Source organism: Osmerus mordax, chromosome 18, assembly GCF_038355195.1.
Source record: "Osmerus mordax isolate fOsmMor3 chromosome 18, fOsmMor3.pri, whole genome shotgun sequence".
NCBI classification, from domain to species: Eukaryota; Metazoa; Chordata; class Actinopteri; order Osmeriformes; family Osmeridae; genus Osmerus; species Osmerus mordax.
Window position 1 is genome coordinate 2,435,354 of NC_090067.1, and position 26,938 is coordinate 2,462,291.

Here is a 26,938-nt window from a genome sequence, read left to right on the forward strand (position 1 = left end):
AATTTATGTTTTACTTGAGTGTCTATGAGATGACCAAAAGAGTTCACATCATACCACCTCTACTTTCTGCTTCGACTTCTACTTCCTGGACCACAATGCAATGCTCTTTGGCTGTCAACAAGCTACTGCTGCATGCTACCACGGCAACGAGTTAGCTGTTATCTTCCGGCGCTAGCTACAGTGGGGAGACAGGAAGTTATTATGGTCGCCGGATCCTCACGTTCCCCAGTGGATCATTAGGTGAGTTTGAGGCCAAGGCACAGGGCCAGCTCGTTCTTCTGGATTTTTCCGTCTCCGTTCATGTCGCAGTGGCCCAGAAGAACCTTCCGGAACTTATCCAAGTCTGTTCCGCTGATGCTAGGCTGTTGGGGGTCACATGGAGAGTGAGTCGGTTCTCAAGCCAGTTCATAACTACTCAACATTGCTCAAAACGTCAAAACGTGGGCTGTGAACAATCACAGGGACTGCTCATAACACATTCTAACATCATGTACAACTCCTTTAATAGTAACCATACCCCTCATTTAAATTACATGTCCTACAATTATCATAGAATGTATTATGTCTGAGGCACCTTATTTAGTCTCTCAACAAAAGCTTCTAATTCATAATGTTGAGCTGTTCAGGCTTTGAACCTAACCCAAACATTATAAAGATCTAGAACGAACTATGATTCTGTGGAGAACCTTGTCTTATCTAGACCCTAACTCTGTGTTACTGTGGAGAACCCTGTCTTGTCTAGACCCTAACTCTGTGTTACTGTGGAGAACCCTGTCTTGTCTAGACCCTAACTCTGTGTTACTGTGGAGAACCCTGTCTTGTCTAGACCCTAACTCTGTTACTGTGGAGAACCCTGTCTTGTCTAGACCCTAACTCTGTGTTACTGTGGAGAACCCTGTCTTGTCTAGACCCTAACTCTGTGTTACTGTGGAGAATCCTGTCTTGTCTACAGATCTAAACCTCTACTCAGTGTGAGGAGCTGTTACTGTGGTACCTTCACCAGCTCCATCATGTCCTTGACGAACCCATCCACCTCTGGGCCTTCCAGCTCTCCTGTCTTACTCTGTAAACAACAACCAATGATTAGATTCAGGTGTGCCACGTTAGATTTGAATGAAAGCTTACCAGGCGGTAGTCGTACGGTAACAGGACTGGAAAGTTCCAAAGAATAACAGCATCTAACCCTGTCCAGCTGGGGGATCAGCATGACATCACAGTCACAGCGGGACATCAAAGTCACAGTATGACATCAATTGTCACATAATGACTTCACAGTCACAGTATGACATCACTGTCACATCATGACATCACAGTCACATGACTTCACAGTCGTAGTATGACATCACAGCATAACATCCCTGTCACAGCATGATTTCACAGGATCAGCCCATTCACAGCATGAGATCAATCACAATACACCATCACAGTCACAGCATAAAATTACAATCCCAGTATGACATCCCTGTCACAACATGGCATTAGTAACAGCATGACATCACAGTATTGCAGGCAGAATAGGCAAATAAACGGCCTGGAAGTTTCTTAAGATGACTTACGACATCGTAGTGAGCGAAGATCTTCTCAAAGTCCCTCTTCCTGTCCTCCTGGCTACAAGCCTGGAACAGACAGAGGGTGACCACCACGCAACCACCTCCCCCTCCCCTCTCCCACATCAAGAACTTTCTCGACTTACGTCCATCTTGAACTTCAGCAAGAAGTTCTCTTTCAGAGACAGGATTCTGTAGAGTACAGAAAGACCTGGTTAAGCCTGTGCTGTCAATGATCAAGTGCAAAATAAGAGTAGATCAATTAAACAAGCTGTTGTATGGAACCTTCTCTAACAAAAAAAGAAGATTCAAGGTTCAACATTCTAGGCTCCCTTTCCAGCTCTTTATTATACGGTTTGAGGTTCTACACAGAACACCTGAAGAGACCTACAGAATCAGAAGGTTCTGCTGCTATTGTTACAAAGACGTTCCATATTCAGGGTGTAGGATGGTATGAGTGGATCTCTACCTGGCGAGGTCATTCAAGTCCAGGCGGTCATCTTTATTCCCATCAAACATCTTCATCTAGCGGAAGAAATGTAGATGTAATACAATTACATGAGGTGGGCGCAGTGTGACTGAAGATGCTACAGACATTTCTTACGACTGTAATATTATAGTTCCAAACATATATATTAATATTCACAGCCTTTAGATCTACATTAGTCTCACAGAGTGCAGTTTAGGACAGTCTGTGGTCAGCTAAGTATTATATCACTCTCTACAACCCTGATGTTCTATATGCTGATGTCCTCCTCTTCAGATCCTTAGGAGACCAACTCTCTAGTCACAATCTCTCTCTGTCTGCATCCAGACTGAATATGGCTTTATATTAGGTTCCTATAATATAACAAAGTACAGTTTAATATAATATCATAATTATTATATAATATTCAATGTCACTAAAATGTTCAACGTAGACAACCACTAAACTGATCATCACTGTGATGACACCTTGTCACTTCAGATTACCTCTGCCACAAGCCAATCACGTCAGCTCTGTGATCTGGGAGAGGAAGACGATTGGCTGAGGCTAAATACTACTGAGAACCAAGCACTTGACCCAGAGGTGATTGACAGCTGCTGTAAATCCCTGAGCGGAGGCAGAGAGAAGGGGGCAAGGCTTGTTACCATGGTGCTTGTGTATTCCTCCAGCTTCTCAGGGCCAATGGTCTTCTTGTGCTGGAGGAACAGGTCCTGCAGGAAACTCTGTCAGATACACAGGAAGTCCACAGGAATTCAACAGGGGCCAGTTAAGACAAGGAGGCAAAACATTTCATAACTTTTTCTGATATTTGAGGATGAGGTTTGTACCTTGAGCTCTACAGCTGAGATGTAGCCACTGCTGTCTACATCATAGCTCCTCCAGATCTGAGAGAAATACAACATCACTCACACAATTCATGCAGTGAACGCTGTTCAATACTTTCATTGTATTCTTTAGGTGTATTTGAATACATGCATCTAGGGATTCATAGATATGCAAATAATATCAAAACTCAACACCTACCTGTACTTACAGTGTACTGTATATCTACATAAGGTTGCAAGTTTATGTCTGACCTTTGACCTCACCCTCATAAACTCCACACTGTTGTCCAATGGTGTCTCTCGGCGGAACAGCAACAGGAAGTTCTCATCCTCGGGAAGCATCATGGTGGCCAGCTTGACAGAGGTAAACAGCCAATCAGACACCAGTACCAACAAAGGAGGGCTGTCAACTTTTACTAAGATCCTGCTGCCACATGTCTTATATGTGAACAAGCACAATCTGGTTCGATGGACAGGGTCACTAGCTAGGAAACACCAGTAAGCCAGTTCTCAGAGTAAGCAACGCTATACAAAGGCTTAGCCTAGGATCAATATCTGTAGGATGAGACACATCGACTGATTACCCATGAGTATTTGTGTATTTTCTAGTTTGATTATATAAAAACTGGAAAATGTATATATTAAATCTATAAATCCCCAACTTGATCAATAAATTCGTTTAGAAGAGGAGGAGGACGCGTCACCTCTTGTATTTGCAGACGACCGTCCGATGTGATGTCGTAAGCGGACATGAACCTGTCTCTGAGTCGCCTCACTTTTTCTTCCGAAATGTCATCCTTAGTGGGAAAAACAATATATTCACATATGCGCCATTTTCTTTCACGCGATAATGATTTGAAAGTATTTTTTGTAGAAAGACGGACGGTGAGAGAGAGAGGTGGGAGGAAAGAAATGGGGGAGAGTTTTAAGATATTTTTGTGGATACTGATGTTTTGCATGACAAAGTTATGAAATATTGTACTCACGCTCATCCCAAGTTTCTTCATCATGTGTCGAAAAAAGTTATCTAACTCCTTTCCTTCAATGTAACCGTTATCTAAATAGACAAACACAATATTCTAATATGAATACATTCGGTCAAAAACAAATTATATTCAATTTTGCAAAGAGTTAGCAACCAGGATTAATAAATCAAGATATTAATCCTACCGTCAACATCAAAGTGCTGCCAAATCTGTAAAAAGTCCGCCGCGTCCAATCGGTTAAAAGCGCTGTCCATGGTAGCGCTCTCTCAAAACTCCACTGCGCGTAAAAAATGTACACTCAATATATTTGTAAAGAAGAAAAAAAAATGGTTATCCACAACAAACAAAACCTGAATAAATGTATTTGTCAGTTCGAAGAAGTTGGTTGTATGCTGGGCTATCTTTTTTGGTGGTTATGACAGAATCACTTTGACTACGCGAAGTGAGCTCTGACAGCGACTTGAGTCTCCCAGGGGGGAGTTTCTATGAATGGCGTTCAGTGATTCAGTATCTGCCTGGTTGGTTAAAACATTTATACAAAGGCACTCCTCGTGGACTATACCGTCGTGCACTTTATCATTGCAACCCAAATATAGAACTCCTAATTTGCACGTTCTTCAGATGAATTTCGGAAAGTTCGGTGGTTCGAGACGTCAGACTTTTGAACCCAGGACTTTTGATTACTCTTAATTGCACAATATTCTTATAGTAACAAATAACATCAATCAAATAACTTTTGATTGATTTATCAGTAAAATGTTTTATTGATACAAATATGCACATGCTGTGTATTGACAGTTAATTACACAGATTACTTTGCTTTAAAATACCATGGTAGGATTCTATGTCTGGTAATAAAAACTGAAAACATGTTTTGTAAAAATAGAAAATAAAAAATTATGAAAAACCATCACCAGACCGCTTCTTCATATATATATATTCTTTAATTGCTATCCCAAATCTTTAAAAGTTTAAATATATCTATGTGCCCGTACTAATGAACCCAATTCATTTAATAAACAAACATATTTCTCTTAACATGTTGATTATAAATATTTACATAAATAAACACTCCAATCGGTCACATATAAAAGTATGCATTCTACAGAATCATGAATATCCACCTTGACCAGACCCTGATGGAGATATATCTTCTATATGACTCTCACTCTGTCTCCACATTCACCAGATGCAGGGTCTGTTTGTCTTCGGACCATCTGAGGGTCGAACAATAGTTCAGTGTAAAATCTCTCATGTTTGGATCTGCTCTCATCCAGCCTCTACATCCCCCACTCACTCATCTGTGTATCGATTCACTTCTATACACAGACTCACAACCATAGTGATGGGTCTAAGCCTAGACGCCCTACACCTATCTATTGCTTTGAAATCCATGTAGGGGATGTCGTAGTGTTCCATCCGGGGAGATGGATGGAGAACCAGGACTCTCTCTCTCTATAGGGGTACGGCTTCATCGCTGGCTTGGCCCTCCAAGTCTCCAGGCCCCATCTCTTGTTTCGTGCCCAGGCCCGGGCTCTCCTCCTGGGGATCGCTCACTGCCTCCTCCCCCTCAGGGCCTGGAGGGCTGGAAGGCTCCAGCATGGACGGAGGCCTCACCACACGCGCTGAGAGAGACAACATAAGGGTTAGAGTTAGCATGGCTAAACGCATAAAGATGCACATTGTATTTTTTTTTAACTTGATGCCGGGGAAAGATGACTCGACAAACCAGATGCAGGAAGGGACTTGGTGCGCTCTCGATCTACTTCCTGGTCATGTGACAGCTGGGCAGACCTCTTCAGTGAAGACCACGGTCTCTGGGCAACCGTGGGCGTGTCCGGCCCGAAGGCCGCATCAACCGGGTAGGATTCTATGGTCAACTCCACTGAGGAAGAGACAGAAGAGAGGAGGAGGAGAAGGAGGGGGAGAGGGACAGACACGAGAGAGAAGAGAGATGAGATATGAGGAAGAGGAGGAAGAGAGGGATGGACAGAGGAGGAGACACGAGGAAAAGAAGACAGACAGGAAGAGGAAAAAGAGAGGGAGAGGGACAGTAAGGAGAGAGAGGAGAGAGAGACGTGACAGAGAGGTGGAGACAAAAGAAGAAATAATAGAGGGAGAGACAGGAAAAAGAGAGAGAAAAGAGACAAAGATGTGTGAGAGACACAAGAAAAATAAGGGTTGGGAGAGATCAGAGAGCGAGACGCTGCTTTCTTTACATTCAAACTCAGAGAGTAGGAACTCTCAAAGTTCCTAAATGTCCTCTCTACTTTGCCTTCGTCTCAAAATGCACTCCAAATGGTCTGTAGGAGAAGGACAATGGGGGCGAGGAACGCTAGAAAGACTCTTGAGATCTACCCCTTCCCAATTGGAGAGGAGAGTTCAAGGTGCAGTGGGGGGAGTATGGAGATGCACCCACCAGCAGCCACGGGAGAGGGCAGGCCTGCCGCGCCGCTGGAGGAGCACTCTCTCTCCTGGTCCGACGGCGCCCTCTTCAGGCGAGGAGCTGGAAGTGGAGCTTTGGGGGAGGAGTTGCCGACGGGGAATTCAGGAGACCCATCTGAGAACGAGAGGGGAGATGAACGAACGCTATGACGTCACACGCTAACCGTCGACCACCGGCCACCGAGAGATCCGGAGATCTGGGGGTCCGGAGATCACGTCAATATCTGTTCTCTCTCTCTCTCTTCCTCTTTTTTACAGTCACACACATTCTGTATCTCTCTTTAACTTTCCCGCTCTCCCCCCCCCCACCACACACACACTTTGAGATTAAATGTTATTTTCCGAACCACCTCTGCTACACCCACCGAGGCTGTGGCTGGAGCTGATTCGGGGGCTGAGGGGTCCTGAGTTGAGGTGTGCCAGAGGGGGCTTGGAACCCTGGGGTGGAACTGGGTGGAGCCGGGACCTGGGGTTTGGGTCAGGGTCTTGCCCACCCCTCTGGCTGTCAGGCTTGGCTGGGGGTACAAAACAAATGAAAAAGTCATGTCACACACTGTCAATTAACAGTAAAAATGAGTCCGCTAGCTTTTAAACGGCATTAATGAATCTCACCTGGTTTCCCATCTGTCTTGGATAAGGGGGAATCAGACTGCAGAAACACACACAAACAAACACGGGATTGATTAAATAATGTAGCAGTTAGCAGCCAAGCAGTAAGCAGTCAAGCTTACAGCAGGAAGGACACTGCAGTTCCAGAGGTGACCACTGAAAGGAGCCACTTCCACACAGCTTCACACAGTCCTCTGAACGGCGACAGAAGAAACACAGGTGTTTCCTGGGAGTGCACAGGGTAGGCCCCCTTCTCTAACATAATAAGATAGGCATCAGCGCAATGCGGTCACGCTAGAGCAGATGCAGAGAATGGATGAATCGAGGAAGCATTTCGAGAGTCTTTAGACACGGCCAATGTCTCGGTCCACCCACCTTGTGAGCGGCCATCTTGGCTTTCATCTCAGCCAACAGGTCCATGCCCATGCCCCCCATGACGGGGACCCCAAAATGGCGTCCGGCGTGGTGGCCCGCCTTTCCTTCCCCCTGGTCCTCCTTAGGGGGGTCTGGGGTGGAGCACTCCCTGGACCTATCAGGGGAGGTCTCCCCGGGTTCCGCCGGCGGAGGTATGGGGAACTCTGTTGAGAGTTGAACCTTCGGGGACATGGGTTCCTCTGTTGCCATGGCGACGGCGGCGGGTTGCGGAGGGGCGGAGATGGCGGCCGCTCCCTGGCTCTTCTCGGAACGCGGAGAGCAAGACTTGATGAGGTTGAGGAACCCACTCTTCCTGGATTCACGCTTCTTCTCTGCCCCTTCCTGGGAGTGGGTGGAGCTTCGCAGACTGGAACGTCTGATTGGAGAGGAGGTATTTAATGACTGATTTACTGAGTGCTTTATTGGTTAATAGAGTTATTTGATTGTTTGAGTGTCTTGTTTTTGTGACGGATTTACTGATTCATTGGTTGATTTGTAAATTAAACAATATTTAGATTGGTTGATGGCTTAGTTAGAAGATGAATTGTGGGACTCACTTGAAAGTCAGTTTTGTGACTTTATTGTAGAAGAACTCATCCACGCCCTCATCCACCTTTGCCATAATGCAACTATCCTCCACTTCCTGTGCAGCGGAGCTGCTGTCAGGCTGAAAACACAAGTCAGTAAGAGAGTTCAGAAACACAATGGGACGGGGGGAGGGGGAGAGAGGGGCAAGGAGAGAGACTGGGAAAGAGAGAACGAGCAGGAGAGAGATGCCAGGAGAGGTTGGAGAAGATAGAGAAGTGAGGAGATGGAAAGGGAGAAGAGAGGGGGGGATAGAAGGGGAGGAGAGAGAGAGGGGGAGGAGAGAGAGTGAGGAAGGTAGAGGAGTGAGGAGAGAGAGGAGCTAGAGGGGGGAGGTTCTTACAGCGGTGCGGCTGGGCTTGCTCCTCTTCTGGGGTTTGGGCCGGGTCTTAGTGTGGTGCTCCAGCCTGCGGACCTCCACAGTGGGCAGCTCCCCAAAGTAGCCCTGCTCCTCCTCCAATGGGGTTGGAGGGGGCGGGTCCTCCACGTGGATAGGCACCTCCTCCAGAGCCTTGTCAAGGTCAAACTCCATCTCTACGGAAACCCAACAAGGTTATACTCCCAGCTCTACAGAAACCAAACAAGGTATAACTCCATCTCTTTGGAAATCAAGCAAGGTCTAACTCTAAGGTCAAATCTGTCCGTCTCAAAGAAGGTGAGTTGTTGGCTCTTCCAGCCAGCCAGACAGCAGACCAGATCAGCCCTATCTTCTAGCTGATCTAGCTGCATACCAACACTCACCAAAGGCTACAGACACCGGGCGCAGCATCCTGCACATGATGCTCTTCCTTTTGGACTTGGGGGTCATCTGGGGGTCACGCACACGCACACACACACACACAGTATCAATGTAGACATTTCTGATCAAATATACAGTTTCATGCACCTGTACTACAGTATGACACAGTGCGTTTCCCCATTCACAGTGTTCATACCAGGCAAGTGTCCATCTCCTCCTGGATCTGGGCCTGGCTCTGGACCTTAGCATGGGCCTGGTTCGGAGCCTGGTTCTGGGCCGGTCTGGGAGCCTGGTTCCTGGCCTCTGGCTGGAGCACAGTCTCATCCAGAACCACGGTCTCCTGGGGCCCGTGGTGCATAAGAGGCTGGGTCTTCCTCATGAGGTGCCCCGCCTGAGGAGAGGAGACGAGGGGGGAGGGGGGTGGAAGAGAGGGAACGAGAGGACAGGAAATGAGAAGAGAGACGGGGAGGAAAAAAGAGAGAGATATTAAATATTCATATCAATATGAAAGAGACCTATGGCAATACTTCTCAAAGATAAAGCACAGAGAGAGAGAGAGGAGAGGGGCAAGCGAGGTAGAGAGAGTGTTCGACCCAGTACTGACCAGCGTGTGCTGGGAGGCGGACAGGGACTCCAGGATCTCATCCACGATGCGGTCTGACAGCACTGAGGCCATACTCAGCTTCACCTCACTGTCAACAGGAAGTCACACAGGAAATGAAACGGTGTTTCACTGCCACATGTTCTCCCGTACCCCTCCTTCCTGCACCCTTCAGCAGTCAAGCGCTGAATCATCCAATGGTCACCCCGGGTTGACCCGTTTAGGCACGAGCTCACTCGCGCCAACTGCAATGAGTGTGTGTGTGTGTCTGCGTGAGTGTGTGTGTCTGCGTGTGTGTGTCTGCGTGTGAGTGTGTGTGTGTCTGGGTGACTGATTGTTTGTATGTGTGTCTGCGTGTGTGTACGTGTGTCTGTCTGAGTGCATGTGTGTGTCTGCGTGACTGAGTGTGTGTATGTGTGTCTGCGTGACTGTGTGTGTGTGTGTGCACCTGATCTTGTTGACGATGTCCACTCCAGCCTGCTCCAGCAGTGTGTTGGTGATGAAGCTGCGAGGGACGGCCATGCGGCCCGAGCCGTCCCTCACCAGCTCCTGACGAAGGCTGCTCCTCTTCAGCACGTGAGGGCAGAGGCCCTCGGCCGTCTCCACCATCGACCGCAGCAAGATCTGGAGGGAGGGAGGGAGGGACGGAGGAGGCACACGTAGAAAGAGAGAGAGAAAGACAGAGAGATAGCAGGGACAGAAGGAGAGAGAGAGAGGGAGAGAGAGAGAGAGAGAGTGAGAGAGTGAGAGAGTGAGAGAGTGAGAGAGCGAGAGAGAGAGAGAGAGAGAGAGAGAGAGAGAGAGAGAGAGCGAGCGAGAGAGAGAGAGAAAGAGAGAGAGACACAGATAGAGGAGGCAGAAGGGGGTGGGAGGAGTATAACATGTATAGAAAGAGGGAAGTGTGTTCAGCCATCCATTTAAGAAACAGTTCCAGGTGGAACTGGAACTAACCGTGGTGTTCTCACACAGTCTGTCAGTCTGTTACCTGTAGCTGTTCATCCATGACCCTGGCCAGCTCCCCAGCCATGGCCTGCAGCTGGTCCTGTACTGGGCCCACGTAGGCCTCCTCGCCTCCCACAGCCCCCCCAGGGGGCCCCCGCTGGTGGTACAGCTTAGGCAGAAGCTGAAGAAGACAACGAGAGAGACAGAGAGAGAGAGAGAGAGAGAGAGAGAGAGAGAGAGAGAGAGAGAGAGAGAGAGAGAGATGTTTCCTATCCTTATAGTCTCACATCCCCTATATCATAGCCACTGTTACTGGTTCAAAGTTTGTATTGTGAGTTCTACCACCGAACTGAGGTAAAAGCTTCAGGATTTAAGTCAAATGTTCCAATGTTTCGGAGCTCAAAACAGTTCTAACAAAAGGTTCCACTTATGGTTCTTATTTTGCCAAATGTTCTAAGAGGATCATGTGAGGTTCTGACCGTTTTGGAGTTCCTGGCATCCTTCATGAGGTTCCCCGCCGCCCTCATGTCCTCCTGAACAGTGTCTGACTCGGAGAACCGGAGGGAGTTCAGGTGGTCCTGCACCTTCACACACATCCGGTCCATCATCTGGGGAGGCAGGTCAGAGGTCACACAAAGATTCCACACAAGTCAAGATCGAGGTCCGGGTTTTGAACAGAAGAGAATGTTAGAGGATAACACTAAGGTCACACAGACTAGCATTGGGGGCACACACACACCAGCCTTGAAAGGCCAGCCAGGTCAACGTGGGTCAAGGGTCATCGCGAGGTGAGCGGTAGTGCTGGAGGAGGGCTCACCTGCTGAGTGGTGGAGGTGACGATGCCTTGCTGCAGCCGGTAGGCCTGCTCCTGCAGGTACTTACGAGTCTCATGGTTCCTCAGGAGATACTGCTCCATCTGGATACACACACACACACACACACACTAGACCTTTAGATACACTGGCTAACACACATCCACACGCACTAGATTACTGGTCCTTCATCCTACTGGGGACAGCTACAGTGACAGATGACCCCTGACCTTTAGCAGCGCGTCCTCAGTCTTGTCGGGGCTGGCCTTGAGGGCCTGGGCGGCATCGATGATGGGCATGGGCATGAAGCGGATGGTATAGTTTCTGACAGGACACAAGAAACAGCACTTCCTGGTTACGTGGATGTACATGACTGTTTGTGTGTGGATGCTCCAAGGCTGCAGACAGCAGGAAGTGAGAGGTGAAGAGGTGAAAGGTCAGAGGCAGACATACTTTTCCAGGGCGGACGCCACATCCTGGAGACCCTGAGGACTGATGTTGTTCTTGTCCCAGACCATAGTCCTGTAGACACAGACAGTGTCAAGAAAGTTACATCCAAACAATATCAATAAAGATACAGATATTGTCATATAGATGCTGTCAACAAAGTTTTATACAGACAAAAATCAATAAAGCTACCTACAATGACATACAAGTTATATATACAGACAGTGTCAATAAAGTTACATACAGATAACGCAAGACGTCGGCCAGCCTCTGCACGTCCCCTCACCCTTGACCCGTGACCCCCCTGACCTCTGAGCTCGCTAACCTGAGCTTGGTGTTGATCTGCAGGGCCTTGGCCAGCATCTTGGCCCCCATGTCTCCCATAGCGTTGCCACTGATGTCCAGCTTGGTCAGACTGCTGTTGCTGCCCAGGGCGTTGAGCACGATGGTCAGGTCTGCCTTCAGCCGGGAGTCGGCCAGAGACAGGGAGGTCAGGGGCTGTGGAAGGAGAGGGAGGTCATGGAGAGGTACAAGCACCCAGCCGATTATTCTCGCTGCTGCCGTCTGGTAAACGTTAGAAGAGCATGCGAGCTAAGGACTAAGAGACTCACAACTATTTTTCCCCCAGACCATTAGGCTACTCAACTATCAACCTTAATCAATCTTCTATTTATTCATCGGCGCTCCAACGCCTCGTGTTTATATTTAGATTCGTAACATTTAAATCTATTGTTGTGGCTGTATATTTTTAATCTCTGCTGCTAATGTCATTTTTGATGACTTTCTGTTCACAGTGCGCACATGATAAATAAATCACTTGACTGGACTGGATAAGAGAGACAGAGAGACAGAGAGAGAGAGAGAAAGAGAGAGAGACACAGAAAGAAGAGAGACTGAGAGAGTGGAGAGAATGCAAGAAAGAAAGAGAAAGAGAGAAAGACATTGCTGATAGTTTTACAGTTGACTTACTGACTCCTCTTCCTGGATCATGTGCACCAGGTTTTCCAGGACTTGGGACAAATTCCTGATTGGACGGAAAACAACCGCTTACAAGGAGAACGAGAAACATGATTGGTTCCTTAACTGCTTAGTTGATTTTTGGGTTAATAGGCTAACAGGTTAGACTCCAGCTAATTTGCTGAAATGGTTTTTGGGGGGTTAATTGGTTGTTTGAACGGTTGCTCATTAATGGACTGCTTGACTGTTCTAAATCCTTGCACCTACTTGGACTTGATGTTGTTAAAGTTCTTCCCCAGGGCGAGGTGCCTGATGGAGCGGTTCTTGGCCAGCCACACCAGCAGAGTGGTCATGTCTGAGTCCAGGCCTGAGCAACACAACAACAGTAATACAAGCTATAATACGATATATCTTACTGCTTGGTACTGCTTGGTAATGGGCCCGTGAGGAGAGGGGTGTGAGTGTGTGGTCACCGTTGTCAGAGATGTCCAGGCTGGAGATGTTGGGGATCTCCGCTATGCAGCCTTCCAGGATCTGTGATCCTCCAGACCGCAGCTGGAACACAACAACAACACTAACACTAGAATCATGGGATTATTTGATCAAACATTCAAGAATTATACTTTGTGTTCCTGTATCAATACATAAACATAATATGAATACAGGAATATTACTATTACTAAAGGAATACTGAAAATGTATATTAACCTGAGTAATAGGACATATGTACAATTAGATTGGATTGCAATATTAGAATATCAAGAAATCTGGCCCTCAAAAAAACGGGGTAATTTAAGTGAACTACTCCTTTAAGTCATCCTGTGGAGGAGAGTCTTACCTCACAGCAGCTGAGGTCCAGGGAGACATCACTCAGGTTGGGGTTACAGCCCATCCCCAGTAGCAGAGCCCTGGACACATTTACACATTTACATTTAGTCATTTAGACGCTCTTATCCAGAGCGACTTACAGTAAGTACAGGGACATTCCCCGGAGGCAAGTAGGGTGAAGTGCCTTGCCCAAGGACACAACGTCAGTTGGCATGACCAGGAATCGAACTGGCAACCTTCGGATTACTAGCCCGACTCCCTCACTAATCAGCCAACTGACTCCCACACACCATACATACACACACACACCATAAACACACCACACATACACCACACACACACACACACACACGTTACACTCTGAACACACTCTTTTACATAATGGACACACACCCACACACTAGCAGACACATAATCTGACAGAGAGAGACACACACACACACAATCACAGACAGGCAGACAGACAGACAGACAGACAGACAGACAGACAGACAGACATGCAGGCAGGCAGGCAGGCAGGCAGGCAGGCAGGCAGGCAGGCAGGCAGCTTACTTGAGGGCCTCCAGTGGTAGTCTTGTTCCTGACATGTTGACAGTGCTCAGGGAGAGAGCACTGCTGAAGAACTGCTTGAAGGAGGGAGGGATGTCCTTACTCCTCCTGAGGGAAACACAAACAGCACCGTTAGTTCCCCTGGAAGAGCCCGCTTCAGAGAGAGACTCTGTGGCCAGGAGTGTGTGTGCTGTGTGACCGTGTGTGTGTTGTCTAACCAGGTGTGTGTTGCGTGACCAAGTGTGTGTGTGTGTGTTGTCTAACCAGGTGTGTGTTGTGTGACCAGGGCTGTGTGCTGCTGTCTGACCTGTGAGAGAAGACACTCTTGGACATGTTGAGGACGGAGAGGTGCTTCAGGGATCCTTTCAGGAGAGAGGCACACACCTGCAGGAACACAGGAGAACCCAGCTCATCAACCCTGAACCAACCAGCCTTCTGGTCTGGAACACAGAACCCAGCTCATCAACCACACACACACACACACACACACACAGCTCACCTGGTCTAGAGAGCAGTCGCTGCAGGAAAGGTCAAGGGTCACCAGGCAGTTCTGCTGACTCAGGAAACTGTAGAGGTTCTACACAGAAGAGACACAGTTCAGACCAAGGCTAAATGCACCATGTGTGTGAGTGACTATCTATGTATGTGGTTGTGTGTGTCCATGTGTGTGTGAATGCATGTCTATGTGTGTGTGTGTGAATGCGTGTGTGTCTAAGATACCGGGAGGTCATCCCCTCGGAGAGAGTTGCCAGACAGGTCCAGGTGTTTCAGGGTAGTGGGCACCACCGGGTTGGCACACAGGGCCAAGGCAAGACAGTTGGCACCTGGAAAACGCACCCACACACGACAGGAAGTGATGTCAGATGCTTGACAGGAAGTGACATCACATAGTTGAGAGGAAGCGACATCGTAGATGTCGCTTCCTCTCAACTTGTCGGTTCGGTGTGTGTAAGGGCTGGGTTCAGATCCAACCTTTAGGGGACATGTTGTTCCTGGAGAGGTTCAGATGCTTGAGTCCCATTGGCAGCTTGGCCAGCTGTGCACTCAGAGCAGAGACTCCTGGGAAAACAACACCGTGACATCATCGTAACAACACAGTGAGTAGATCAGCTATTGCCTTATCGTTCACAATTCTGTCTTATTATTCATTCATAAATCTGTGTTCCTTCTTTAACCTGTATTGTGTTCTGAGAACAGGCGGGGGTCTATATTGTAATTTCCACCTGATTGAATAATGAACACCTGTTGGCTGAATGTTACCTTTGTTTTTTTCTTTCTACTATAAATTCTGTCCTCTGGCCTTCATAACTCAGAGAGACTTTTCTAGCATCACTGTGTGTCTGAACTGGTCGTTTTATGTTGAGGTGTTTGTTAAGCTCTCTCTCCAACCAGCTGGTTGTCTGGTACTTATAAACCCAGAACCTGAACTGTAGTCACACCAGTTTAGTGGAGACAGACTGAACTTTCTTACACATGTTTGTGTCTGTATCTCTGTGTGTGTGTGTGTGTGTGTCTGTGTGTGTGCATGCACATGTGTGTGTGTGTCCTGTACCCTTGTCCTCCAGGGAGTTGCTGGTCAGGTTGAGGGTGTTCAAGGACGAGGCAGGATTGTGACAGAGGGCACTGGCCAGCTTCTGTCCAAAGTCACTGAGAAGAAACATGTGACCTTGGTTACTTCCTGGTGTTTACATGTGTGTCTGGATGTGTGAGAGCTTGCACGTGTGTGTGTGTGTGGGTTTGCATGTTAGTGTGTGTGTGTATATATCAGTTTGAGAGTGTATATGTGTGTGTGTGTGTCGGAATATGCGTGTATATGAGTGTGCGTGTGTGTTTATGCGCAAGTGTGTAAGTGTTAGTGTATACGTGTGTGTGTGACCACCTTTTGAGCCCAGCATTCTCCAGCACCAGTTCTTCCAGACGAGCAGATCTGGCAACCACCCTGAGGATCTGCTCGCACACATCTGTGGGCTACACACACACACTCTTCATGTTACTGTGGGCTACAGACAGACATATACATATATGCAGACAGACAAGCAGACAGCTCTTTGAACACACCAGTCTGTAGTCCTTAGTGGAGAGCTTGGTGAACCACTGGTTGATCTCCAGAACTGCTATGATGGCCACCAGATCCCTGACAGGAGGAGAAAACACATTCTACACATTAACTCTGTGAACCTTCACAGACAGGCATGCACACACACACACACACATACTCTCTCTCTCTCTCTCTCTCTCTCTCTCTCTCTCCCTCACACAAACACACACACACCTGTTCTCCAGGTGTGTGAAGTCCTGCAGGTTCAGCTCTCTGGAGTCCTGTGTTAGATAGATGGTGTCCACATCCTGTAGAAACACACACACACACACACACTAGTACACACTGACCATACTAACCTGCTGACCATAGTAACCATATTAAACTGTTTATTTTACTAACTTATATGAACCCTGGCCCTTGACTTTAGAACACAGAGAAGTATAGAATATATGGAGACAATATATTTAGAACTTTAAGATTCATTTTAGAACCCTGTAGAGCTCATCAAGGTTCTAATATAAACCTTTAAAGTATTTCAGCCTTGCCAAGAGTTCCATATGGAACCTTATAGACCTTCTAGAACTGTTCTCCAGACAGTTTTGACATTTTCATTCTTTCGGCTGCAACCTGCGGCGTTAGACGTCCTCGAGAGCACATGAAGAAGTAGTTTAGGCCCCTGGTATCGTTTACCCCCGATGGTGTTTACACATCATATGGTTTACATCTGGTATTGCTGACGTGTGATACTGACCCACTGGACCTCCTCCCTGTATGGCAGCCCCATCTGGTCACACAGACACCAGTACATGTGGGAGAAACCACCTGGAGGGGGAGAGGAAGCCGGGTTGTATTATTGCCCCAGACCATACAGCAGGTCATGAGGAGTTTAAGAAGCGGGTCATGTTGAGGCTATGTGGAGCTGACACTGGAGGAGGAGAAGCAGGAGGAGAGGAGGATGGGGGACGAGGAGAGGAGGTGGAGAGGAGGAGGATGAGAGGAGGAGGATGAGAGGAGGAGGAGGAGGAGAGGAGGATGGGGGGACGAGGAGAGGAGGTGAGAGGAGGAGGAAGGATGAGAGGAGGAGGATGAGAGGAGGAGGAGAGGAGGAGGAGGATGAGAGGAGGAGGAGAGGATGGGGGGACGAGGAGAGGAGGTGGAGAGGAGGAGGAAGGATGAGAGGAGGAGGATGAGAGGAGGAGGAGGAGAGGAGGATGGGGGGACGAGGAGAGGAGGTGGAGAGGAGGAGGAAGGATGAGAGGAGGAGGATGAGAGGAGGAGGAGAGGAGGAGAGAGGAGGAGAGGAGGAGAAGGATGAGAGGAGGAGGAGAGAGGAGGATGGGGGGACGAGGAGAGGAGGTGGAGAGGAGGAGGAAGGATGAGAGGAGGAGGATGAGAGGAGGAGGAGGAGGAGGAGAGGAGGATGGGGGACGAGGAGAGGAGGTGGAGAGGAGGAGGAAGGATGAGAGGAGGAGGGATGAGAGGAGGAGAGAGGAGGAGGAGAGGAGGAGGAAGGATGAGAGGAGGAGGAGGAGAGGAGGAGGAGGAGAAGATGAGGATGGGAGGAGGAAGTTACCACAGGGCCCCAGGTCCGAGGCCTCCTGCTCCTCCCAGACTGCCTGGAGAGCTGCTGTCCTCTCTGGAGGAACCAGGCTCAGCTTCTTCATCACCTTCCTTACACACACACACATACACACGCACGCATGCACACACACATGCATACACGCATGCATACACACACACACGCACGCACAAAGACACACCCACACGCCCATGCATTGCATACACACACACACATGCAAAAGCACACACACACACGGGAGGGAAACACATTTCTCCAATAAACGTTCATGGCAACACCCAGCGTCAGCATTCAACCACAGGCTCCATCGAGGTGGTGGTGATGGAGACCCACAGCAGAGTGTGTGTGGTACCTACGCTGGGGACACACCAGGGCAGATCCTGTGCAGACAGCCTCCTATGAGCCCCACCACCTCGTCCACCTCGTCCACTCCACCCAGCCTCAGGCACCACTGGCCCCGCTCATGCTCCAGGATCACCTGCAGGGGGAGACACACACCATGGAGACTCCAGGGCCTGTTCCAGGGGGGGTGGGGGGGGGTGGAGCAGGTGGAGGAGCAGGGGGGGGGATGAGAAGGAGGGGGAGGAGGAGCAGGAGGAGGGGGAGCAGGTGTATCTCTAGGTGGAGTTACCTGGCTGGGCTTGGTGCTGGTGACCCCCTGGATGTCCAGGTAGTTGAAGGAGTGTTCGATCTGAAACCATGGCAACAGGAGAGAGGGTTTAGGGTCCTATGTTCTCACAACAGCTGATTTTTACACACCTGTCCACATGCCGATAGGCCACTGTGAAGGAGCTTTGAAACGTCTGTGCTCTGATTGGTCATAGGTATCCAATCAATTGTTGAGCTTTTGAGTTTGTTTCACAAATGGGCAAAGATTTTGTAAATATACACAGTCAAAAGCACTGGTACATTGACGCATCAGCAGTTTTAATACGCTGTAATTAAAATGTGGCTTTTCTCAGAAAGGTTATCTGATGTTGACTCAAGCATAACCTCACTCTTTCAGTCTCTTTTTCTCTCACAGTTTCTCTCTTTCATACACACACACACACACACCAATCCAGCTACCCCCCTGCCCCCCCCCCACACACACACAGCTGGCAGAATAACAGAAGAGGGGGAGTGAGAGGAGGGAGGATGGGAGAGAGGGGCAGGGGAGGGAGCGAGGGGGAGGGAGAGAGATAGACAGAGAGAAAAAAGACAGCAAGAGAGAGGGGAGAGCGAGGGGGGTGGGAGAAAGAGAGAGAGAGATGGAGGGGGAGAGGGAAGGTCAAACGAATCCACAGCTCCTGTCTTCCTAGAGCAGCCAGAGGCTCTTCATCCCTCCCTCTCCCTTCCCCCCTCCCTCCCCCTCTCCCCTTCCTCTCTCCCCTCCCTCTCTCCCTTCCCTCTCTCCCCTCCCTCTCTCCCCTCCCTCTCCCCCCTTCCCTCTCTCCCTTCCCTCTCTCCCCTCCCTCTCTCCCTTCCTCTCTCCCCTTCCTCTCCCCCTTCCCTCTCTCCCTTCCTTCACTCTCTCCCCTCCCTCCCTCCCTCCCTCCCTCCCTCCCTCACTCTCTCTCTCTCCCTTCCTCCCTCCCGCCGCTCTCTCTCTCCCTTACTCTCTCCAGCTGTTTGAATCCTCCATTGTTCCCTCTCTCCTCCAAAGGCAGATAAGCACCCAGAGACACATGTCTCTCTGTTTCACACTACACCACTGTGTACACACACACACACACACACACAAGGAGCACTGGAAGGAGAGACCCAAGAGGAAACATTATTGTCCTCCTGTATTGTGCAGACAGAAAGTCTGTGAGTAACTTCTTCAATGTTTAGGTCATGAGTTTCAGTGAATTATACTAGATGCTTTCAGTTATGTTATGAGTGGCTGGACTGTTAGTGTGTGTGCATCTGTGTGTGTTTGTGTGTATGAGTGTGTGACAGTATGTTCATGTGTGTTTGTGTGTATGAGTGTGTGTGTGTGTGTGTGTGTGTGTTTGTAGGTCCCACCATAGACAGACATCGGGTATTTTTACCCACAATGCAGCTGTAAATACAGCCTGTGGGAAAGAAAAACAGAAGAAGAAATACTCTGGAAATAGTCAAACCTAGAGGGTGAGAGAGGCAGACAGGGGGAAGGGATGGTGAGAGAGGGGGAAGGAGAAAGGAGGGAGGAGAGGGGAGAAGGAAAAGGAGAAGGGAGGAGAGAGAACGAGGCAGAAAGAGGAGAGGGGGAGAAAAAGTGAAGAGACAGAGAAAGAGAGAGGGGGGAGATGCAGGTATAGAGAGAGAGAGAGAGAGAGAGAGAGAGAGAGAGAGAGAGAGAGAGAGAGAGAGAGAGAGAGAGAGAGAGAGAGAGAGAGAGAGAGAGAGAGAGAGAGAGAGAGAGAGAGAGAGACTGTGAGGCGACTGGGAAAGAAGAATTCCCAAAGTTCGGAAACACAAGCAGGAACACGTCTGTAGACCAACCACACATTCCCATAGAGAAGGAGAGGGGGAGGAAAGGAGGAGGAGAGGAGATGAGAAGAGGAAGGGGAGACTGGAGCAGGGAGTGGAGGAATATGGTGGAGAGGAGCGGGTGGAGAAAGAGGAGGAGGAAGAGGAGGCGAGGGGGAGAGGAAAGGGAAGAGGAGTTGGGGGAGGAGGGAGAGAAGGAGGAAGATCAAAATTAGGATGAGGATATGAGACAAGACGGAAAGAGGAACAAACCTATTCTCACACTCATACACACACCACATACATAAACACACACACGTACAAACTCACAAGTCTTACCTTGGAGGGGATGCGTGTGGTGAGAAGGTAGGCTCTGTGGGAGGCCAGAACCTGAGGAGACACACACACGTTTAAGACCAGCCACTGTGTGTGTGTGTGTATATTGGGAGAATTCACTTAATGTTACAGTCATGCAACTAATAAACAAAATGTATATGATTTTTTTTTTTTTATCCTGGATTGACTGAATTGAATGATGACTGGTCCTTTTCACTTCCTGAATTGACTGAACTGAAAGGGCATTGGCCCTGTTCACTTCCTGGATTGCCTGAAGTGAAAGGGGATTGGCTCCTCCCCTGCTAAGTATAGACACCAGGCGTTTCTATCTGGTTCCATTAGTCCAGCTGCTATTATTGGGAAACACTACACACTACTCTTGGGGATGGGAACTGCTGTTCACTCAACTGGAAAAGCATGTGCTCACACACACACACAGAGGTTCTCTCTCTCTCTCTCTCTCTCTCTCTCTCTCTCTCTCTCTCTCTCTCTCTCTCTCTCTCTCTCTCTCCTCTCTCTCTCTCTCTCTCTCTCTCTCTCTCTCTCTCTCTCTCTCTCTCTTCTCTCTCTCTCTCCTCTCTCTCTCGCTCTCGCTCTCGCTCTCACACACACAGGTCTGGAAGTGAACTTAAAGTCTGAGTTCAATATGTTGTTTAAGTACATGGCCTGGGAGGCCTACAAATATGAGAGGTGGAGAGAGAGAAGGAAATAAAAAAGAGAGCGAGAGGGAGGGAGAGAAATAGAGAGGGAGGGAGTACGAGAAAGAGAGAGAGGGTCAGAGAGAAGCGCAGAGCTGTGGAATGTGGGGTTTCGGAGTGAGGTCACGCAAGTCCAAATATGAGCATCAACTGAGGTGAGGCCTTGGCCAATGGCTGTCTAGGAGGACTGAGGCCACACCCCCCTCTCAGATGTGGACAATCTGTTTCTGCTGAGTCAGAACCAAGGCTAAGGTGCCAGGGGAGGGTTGGCAACACCCTCACAACTCTCTTATCAAATAATTCATACATCAAAGAGTAGAACACTGTTTCAGTCAGATGTGTCTGGAGAAGACACACTGTAGATGCAGCTTTGTAATTTTACCACCTGGATCTACATCGCTGTAATACCAGAATACTGTAGCTGTATGACTGTCCACACCCAGAATACTAACTGTACCACTGTAGTACAAGAATACTAGCTGTACGACCGTAATACCAAATACTGTAGCTGTATGTCTGTAATACCAAAATACCTGCAGCTGTACCACTGTAATACCAGAATACCTGTATCTGGCAGCTACATTGTGGACTTCCTGGAATGTGGTGCGGGGTGTTCTTATCTGCTAACACCCCGTGGGGGTGGGGGGTGGGTTTGTTGTGTCAAGTCCAGGCAGGAAGAGAGGAGAGTTACGGAGGAGCGGAGAGGTGAGGAGGGGAGGAGCGGAGCGGAGAGGAGGAAAGGAGAGGAGAGGAGAGGAAAGAAAAGGAGGAGAGGAATGCCAGAAGAGATCATCCCTAAACACTTAACTAGTCTCCAGTCTTTTCCTCTGGGCGGGGCTAGGGTTCGAAACAGACAAACAATAGAGACTGCGGAGAGACTAAAGCTGTCTTGTCATCTCCACAGGGTGAGGTGAGAGACGTGTGGTTACATGTAAACAGATATGGTCAGGTCCCACAGTTACTGCCTCCCTCCCTCTATCCCTCCATCCCCTATTGTTCTTTCTCTTACACAATTACCTCTGACAAGGGGTTCGGGTGTCTTAGGAGAGTTAGGCGAGGGAGAGAGAAAGAGAGAGAGATGGAGGGAGGGAGGGGTAGAGGGAGAGAGAAGAAGGGGGGGGGGCAGAGACAGCAGTCATTCATTTCCTTGCTTGCTCATTACTAAAACTGCAGCAGTTCAAATCCTGAAGACAAAGCTTGATGAAACTTGTTTGAGGCCACACTGAAGATCTCCAGAGGGGTCGCTAGAGGGGTCGCTAGAGGGGTCCCTAGAGGGGTCCCTAGAGGGGTCCCTAAAGGGGTGGCTAGAGGGGTCGCCTGCAACATCATATTCAAGGTGTGGCTGGATGGAGGAGATTGCAGATAATGGCCATGTTCTAATACTTTTCAAAAGCTTCCTTCCTTCCTGCCTGCCTGGCTGCCTTCCTTTCTGATATGTTTGGAGCAGCACAGATACACTGTTCTTACAGTAACTAAGGTGTCTGGAGAACTAGTGTGTAAAAACAAAAAGCAACTACTTATTTATGAGAGACTTTTTATTATTATATAATTTCAGACCCGACAGGTGTTGAGCGTGGCCAACTTCTAATACTTTTAAATGTATCCTTCCTTCCTATCTTCTTTCCTTCAGGCAATCCCTCATAAAAAAAACATGAAGGAAAGAAGAAGGCTGGCTACATGGATGGAAGGATGGAAGGAAGGAAGGAAGGAAGGAAGTGATGACGTTAACAACAGGCACACGTTTAGAGTATTCTTACCAGAACTCGGTTCTCAGCTTGTCAGCTTTGACCTCCAGCTTGACCATCTTCCTGAGGGACAGCTTGATGCTGCGCCCCACCGCCTCCCTCACACTCTCTGATCGGGGGGACAGGGGGCAGAAGGAGGGGAAGACATGAAGAGTATCATCACAGTGAAGTCTGACGTGAGATTGGGAAGTGCCAATACCCAGCTCAATCAGATGGGGTCAGATGGCTGAGCGGTTAGGGAATCGGGCTATTAATCAGAAGGTTGCCGGTTCGATTAGATAGAGAGGGAACTAGGGTGTTCTTCTGTGAAGGCCATCGTGAGCGGTTCTGTTTTTCAGTGAATCTTGGTGAGGATGACATCATTCTGGAATTCTCCTGACTCCGGGCATGAGGTCGTAAACGAATCAGAACACCGCGGAATAGGCCAGGAGGGTTCCAACCGGCCCACGGTTCCAGCTCAGACACACACACACACACACACACACAGAGCCACAGCACATGTGGTAGCCAGTCCTCAGGACACACTAACAACGTTTTTTTGTTTTGATGGCGTTTTATAGTGCAAACACATACACGATACCAATATGATTTGCACTGCCCGCTACATGGACTCACCACAGACACACACTAACGAACGCGCGCGCGTGCACACAGTGAATTTGACAAGACACACCTTTAGCCAGAACCAGAAGGTCCGAAAAATCAGGTACAACATAAAAACCACAGTCCGCCCCCAACCAGCGAAACGTTTACCTTCACAGTAACGTTACTGTAAAGTTAAGGCGACTTGCAACGTTACAGAAAATGTGTTACTTTAACTTCAAGGCACTTTGCTGTTGTAATACTATATGCCCTGAGAAGTAACTGATTAGAAGGTAAACGAAGTAAATAAAGCGCACATTGTCACCTTGCTGCCGTTTTACAAATGTAGCCTAGGCCCACATATCAAAAAAATATATTTATAGTTTACTACATTGGAAAACTGTAAATGATAGGCTAGTAATTGCAAATAAAAAACGTCATAAAAATATTTTTTTTGTCTGCATACCGAGTAAATCTTTAGGTAAATCCGTTTCGTCCGTCATGTTTGCCACTGGGTGAAGTTAGTTGTGTTGTCCGGGATTAATTATTATGACAACCGAAATAAAAATAAAATGCTGTCCATCGACTTTACACTATTTATTGCCTGTAGAATCTTGTCAACCTGACGCTTCTAACTTTCCTTTCTCCATAGCTTAGACTCCGTTCGAAGCACGTTTGTATCCGCGCAGTCTTGCGAAAGTCTCCCCGATGAAAACACATAAGTCAGGAAGTGTGAAAATTCTTCCCCTCGAGGAATTACTAGCGCGCACTATACACTTCTCCGCGAGGCAGCCTCGGTGGGTTCAGGTTGACATCTCCGGTCAGCCCGAGATAGTCTTGATCCCTCCTTTCTCCAGCCACGGAAGGCTCGCACAATCTTTTCAGAAAACGAGCCACCTGGTGGCACATTCGAAGAGAAACGTAGAAGCAGAGAAGTTGAGTATCGCATCTGGGCTCTAATTGAAAAATCTTCGGAGGTTTCGGAGCTCTTTGAGTTCTAAAAACTTGAAAATCGGGATTCTCACATACTAACCTTTTCTGCGCGTTGGAGAATCAGGTATCGAAGATTCTAATCTTTTCTGCGCTTTGGGAAATCAGGTTTCGAAGATACAATCTATATTCCGCGTTTACATCCACTTTTACACTTGCAAATCTTTTTGACCATAATTTCCCTTAATATAGGCTACTATTGTAGCTTATATGTTATTGTTGCATTGTAATTGAGATGTTATTGTTTACCGTGCATGGTACCTGAGATCGGTTTCTTCACTGTGCTCTGAGCACTGAACTATGCACTTCTGTACCATGATCCTACATAGGCTGTTTTCTATGCTCTAGGCGATGGCGTTTAGGATTAAAGCGTTTGATAAATTAATCAAATGTAGGCTAATTGTAAATTAAATGTTGAAGTGAAGAGTTCCATGATTTTGTCCACACGGCATCTGAACACACAAAATACTTTAAGATTTTCAGAACATTTTGAGTGTTTTATTTAACGTCTGTAGGCTACACCTGTGGTGTTCCCAGTCAAACATTTAAAAAATATATGGGTGAGACTACAATTTGTGTATTAAAGGGGGGGGGGATTTTGGACCAGGAACACATCATTAATTACTGTAACATGAAACGAACTCAAAACGAGGGTTGATTAATTTGTAGTTCATTCATTGCTCTCTCTGAAAGTGAGGCTGGGACTACACTCTTATTCAATTGACCGAAACAGCCAATAGGTGGCAATATATTCATAGGTATTCTTGTAGCCTACGGGTTTCCCCTCAAGAAAAACTAAGGACTTTCTTTGATACAAGTAATTTGAGTTTTAATTTAATATTTGGCGTAGATGGATAAACCAGCGCTTTATTTGACTATAATGGAATTCCAGTCTTTTTTTTCCTTTTTTTCGGAATATTTTATTTAAATGTGAAATGTGAAATTACAACAGGCACCTTTGAGCAGAAAATTAATAAATTAACATGCTGAGGAAGAAGAAGGATCGTAATTTTCGATTCTGAGACTAACCATAATAAATCAGTGTGATCGGGGGCCAAGGCGGGGCCACACGGACGCGCGCTCCCTCCCAGGCTCGCGCGCACCCAGGTCATCGCTTGTAGCTCACACGCACATCTCGAGCTCTGTCGCTTCTTCAAACTTAAATGAAGACCCGACTCAAGTGCGTCCACAAGACTGCTGAAACAGGTCTTTTGATGATAACGTTCGCTTGACAACGGTTGGGGTTTACAGGACACTAAGCTAACATTTAATTATATTTTGTCTTTCATTATGATTTTGACGCAGAAACATGGATTTTATCGCAGGGTGGCATCTAACGAGTGGGTTTGACGTCGGTGTTTTGCTTTCCATCGCACGGGAGAGCTGTAAGCAACCGAGGAAGGAGATCACAGCTGGTCTTTGAACGGATATCTGTCAAAAAAGAGACAGTTTTGCTCGAGCCTACTGCAGAATTAATTAGGACACCGGGAGACAGATTTACAGAACAGTGTTGGGCAGAAACAATTCCACGGAGTGTTAAAGATGGAAACGGTTATTGAAAGAGAATGCAGTGCGTTGGGAGGACTTTTCCAAACAGTGATTGCAGACATGAAGGTAACTCTCCCATAATTCTTTGTGTAGACTATCAATTTGTATCAAATGGTTTTTGGTCTCGTTTTTACCCCCACTTTACAACCACTGGTTGTAAACCCATCCTAGCACTACTGTACATTGCTTACAGCTGATGTTTAGTGGAATTTCGCACAGTATACTACTAATTAATAAAAGATGCAACATGAGGAAGCAATTAGCGCAAAACCTAAAATAAATCTCGTGTTCCCTTGCCTCTAAATGGCTTGTGCAGCCCTCGCTGCAGAGTGCTATGCGGGGTGGGTGTGTGCTTGATTCATTGACAGCGAGCGCGTTCGTCGTGAAAGCCACCAGCCAAGACCTTTATCGCAAAGCCATTTCCAAGCACCAGCCGCGCGGCAAACGAGTATCCGCGAAAGGCGTGTATAGATAGCTAGATAGAGGTGTAGTGACGTAGCCTGGAGTGCCCTTTCCGACCCCTAACGCAGGATAAGCGCTTGAAAAAAACACTTCACAGACCTCAATCACTTAGACCATTGGTAGGCTATAGGCCTATTGTTTTACTTTCATTTGGATTTCGGATTTTCATAAAGCGCTCATGAAGCTATAGCCTACCATTCTCTATGAGTAGTTTAAGGTCACTTATGCCATGAACTATACTATCGGTGTGTATAAAGAGCTGTTTACAGTTGTGAATGGAGGAGGGTTGGGGTGGGATGAAACGCCTAGTCACACCTGTTCAGTTCAAGCAATAGGGAGAAAAAGATGGGGAGAGAGAGAGAGAGAGAGAGAGAGAGAGAGAGAGAGAGAGAGAGAGAGGAGAGAGAGAGAGAGAGAGAGAGAGAGAGAGAGAGAGAGAGAGAGAGAGAGAAAACAATAAAGAGAGGGAGCTCGACAATAATAAATTCAGTAATAAAAATAGAGGGAGAGCTAGTGGCATGGCAGGTGACTTAAACGGGGCGTGAAGGTGAACCAGGTAGCAACAGACGCAGCAACAGACACAAGCGCCACGGTGTTGTGGCGGAGTTTTCAAGTACCTTAGAATGCAACGTTCCCGGTTCCCACTGTTAACAAACCCCATGAGTAGAATACTGGAAGTGAAATGTGCCTCAGCGGAGAAATTATGATTTAGTGATCCACTAATGGAAATACTTTGTACGATTAGTGAGTGTTTGTGAAATTGTGTGTGT

General features: G+C 47.8%; 2 protein-coding genes and 1 pseudogene across 2 annotated transcripts; 1 reads left to right on the plus strand and 2 right to left on the minus strand.

Moving 5' to 3' along the window:
• Positions 1 to 86: 86 nt before the first annotated feature.
• LOC136962453 (secretagogin-like) lies at positions 87 to 3,868 on the minus strand. Its single transcript, XM_067256238.1, has 10 exons — positions 3,845 to 3,868; positions 3,563 to 3,655; positions 3,123 to 3,212; positions 2,862 to 2,918; positions 2,679 to 2,756; positions 2,017 to 2,072; positions 1,694 to 1,739; positions 1,557 to 1,616; positions 995 to 1,063; positions 87 to 362 (listed from the first exon to the last, which is right to left on the minus strand). Exons 1-10 carry the CDS (start codon positions 3,866 to 3,868, stop codon positions 237 to 239), a joined length of 699 nt encoding a protein of 232 aa, XP_067112339.1. The 3' UTR covers positions 87 to 236.
• Positions 3,869 to 4,594: 726 nt separating this feature from the next.
• LOC136961814 (F-actin-uncapping protein LRRC16A) lies at positions 4,595 to 23,926 on the minus strand. Its single transcript, XM_067255266.1, is given in 39 exon segments — positions 4,595 to 5,469; positions 5,574 to 5,729; positions 6,264 to 6,404; positions 6,655 to 6,804; positions 6,902 to 6,938; positions 7,274 to 7,688; positions 7,870 to 7,979; positions 8,241 to 8,431; positions 8,639 to 8,705; positions 8,833 to 9,027; positions 9,241 to 9,328; positions 9,686 to 9,861; positions 10,223 to 10,360; positions 10,659 to 10,787; positions 10,997 to 11,095; positions 11,222 to 11,315; positions 11,445 to 11,513; positions 11,764 to 11,936; positions 12,408 to 12,462; positions 12,663 to 12,762; positions 12,869 to 12,950; positions 13,234 to 13,303; positions 13,776 to 13,880; positions 14,080 to 14,156; positions 14,272 to 14,349; positions 14,493 to 14,596; positions 14,745 to 14,831; positions 15,325 to 15,419; positions 15,652 to 15,740; positions 15,831 to 15,906; positions 16,045 to 16,118; positions 16,565 to 16,635; positions 17,387 to 17,484; positions 17,749 to 17,870; positions 18,024 to 18,083; positions 20,147 to 20,197; positions 22,599 to 22,615; positions 22,618 to 22,695; positions 23,635 to 23,926. Coding segments are annotated over 39 exon segments (4,224 nt in total). The 5' UTR covers positions 23,672 to 23,926; the 3' UTR covers positions 4,595 to 5,299.
• Positions 23,927 to 25,635: 1,709 nt separating this feature from the next.
• LOC136961815 (protein MTSS 1-like) overlaps positions 25,636 to 26,938 on the plus strand; it is a 26,779-nt pseudogene continuing 25,476 nt past the window's right edge.

What these genes read in the sequence shown, in the direction of transcription:
- LOC136962453 (XM_067256238.1), bottom strand. Translation starts at nt 3,868, where the DNA reads ATGATGAAGAAACTTGGGATGAGC. An exon ending in ACAGTGTGGAGTTTATGAGG is followed by an intron (nt 2,919 to 3,122) that starts GTGAGGTCAAAG and finishes TATTTCTCTCAG; the next exon opens with ATCTGGAGGAGCTATGATGT. An exon ending in ACATGATGGAGCTGGTGAAG is followed by an intron (nt 363 to 994) that starts GTACCACAGTAA and finishes GACCCCCAACAG; the next exon opens with CCTAGCATCAGCGGAACAGA.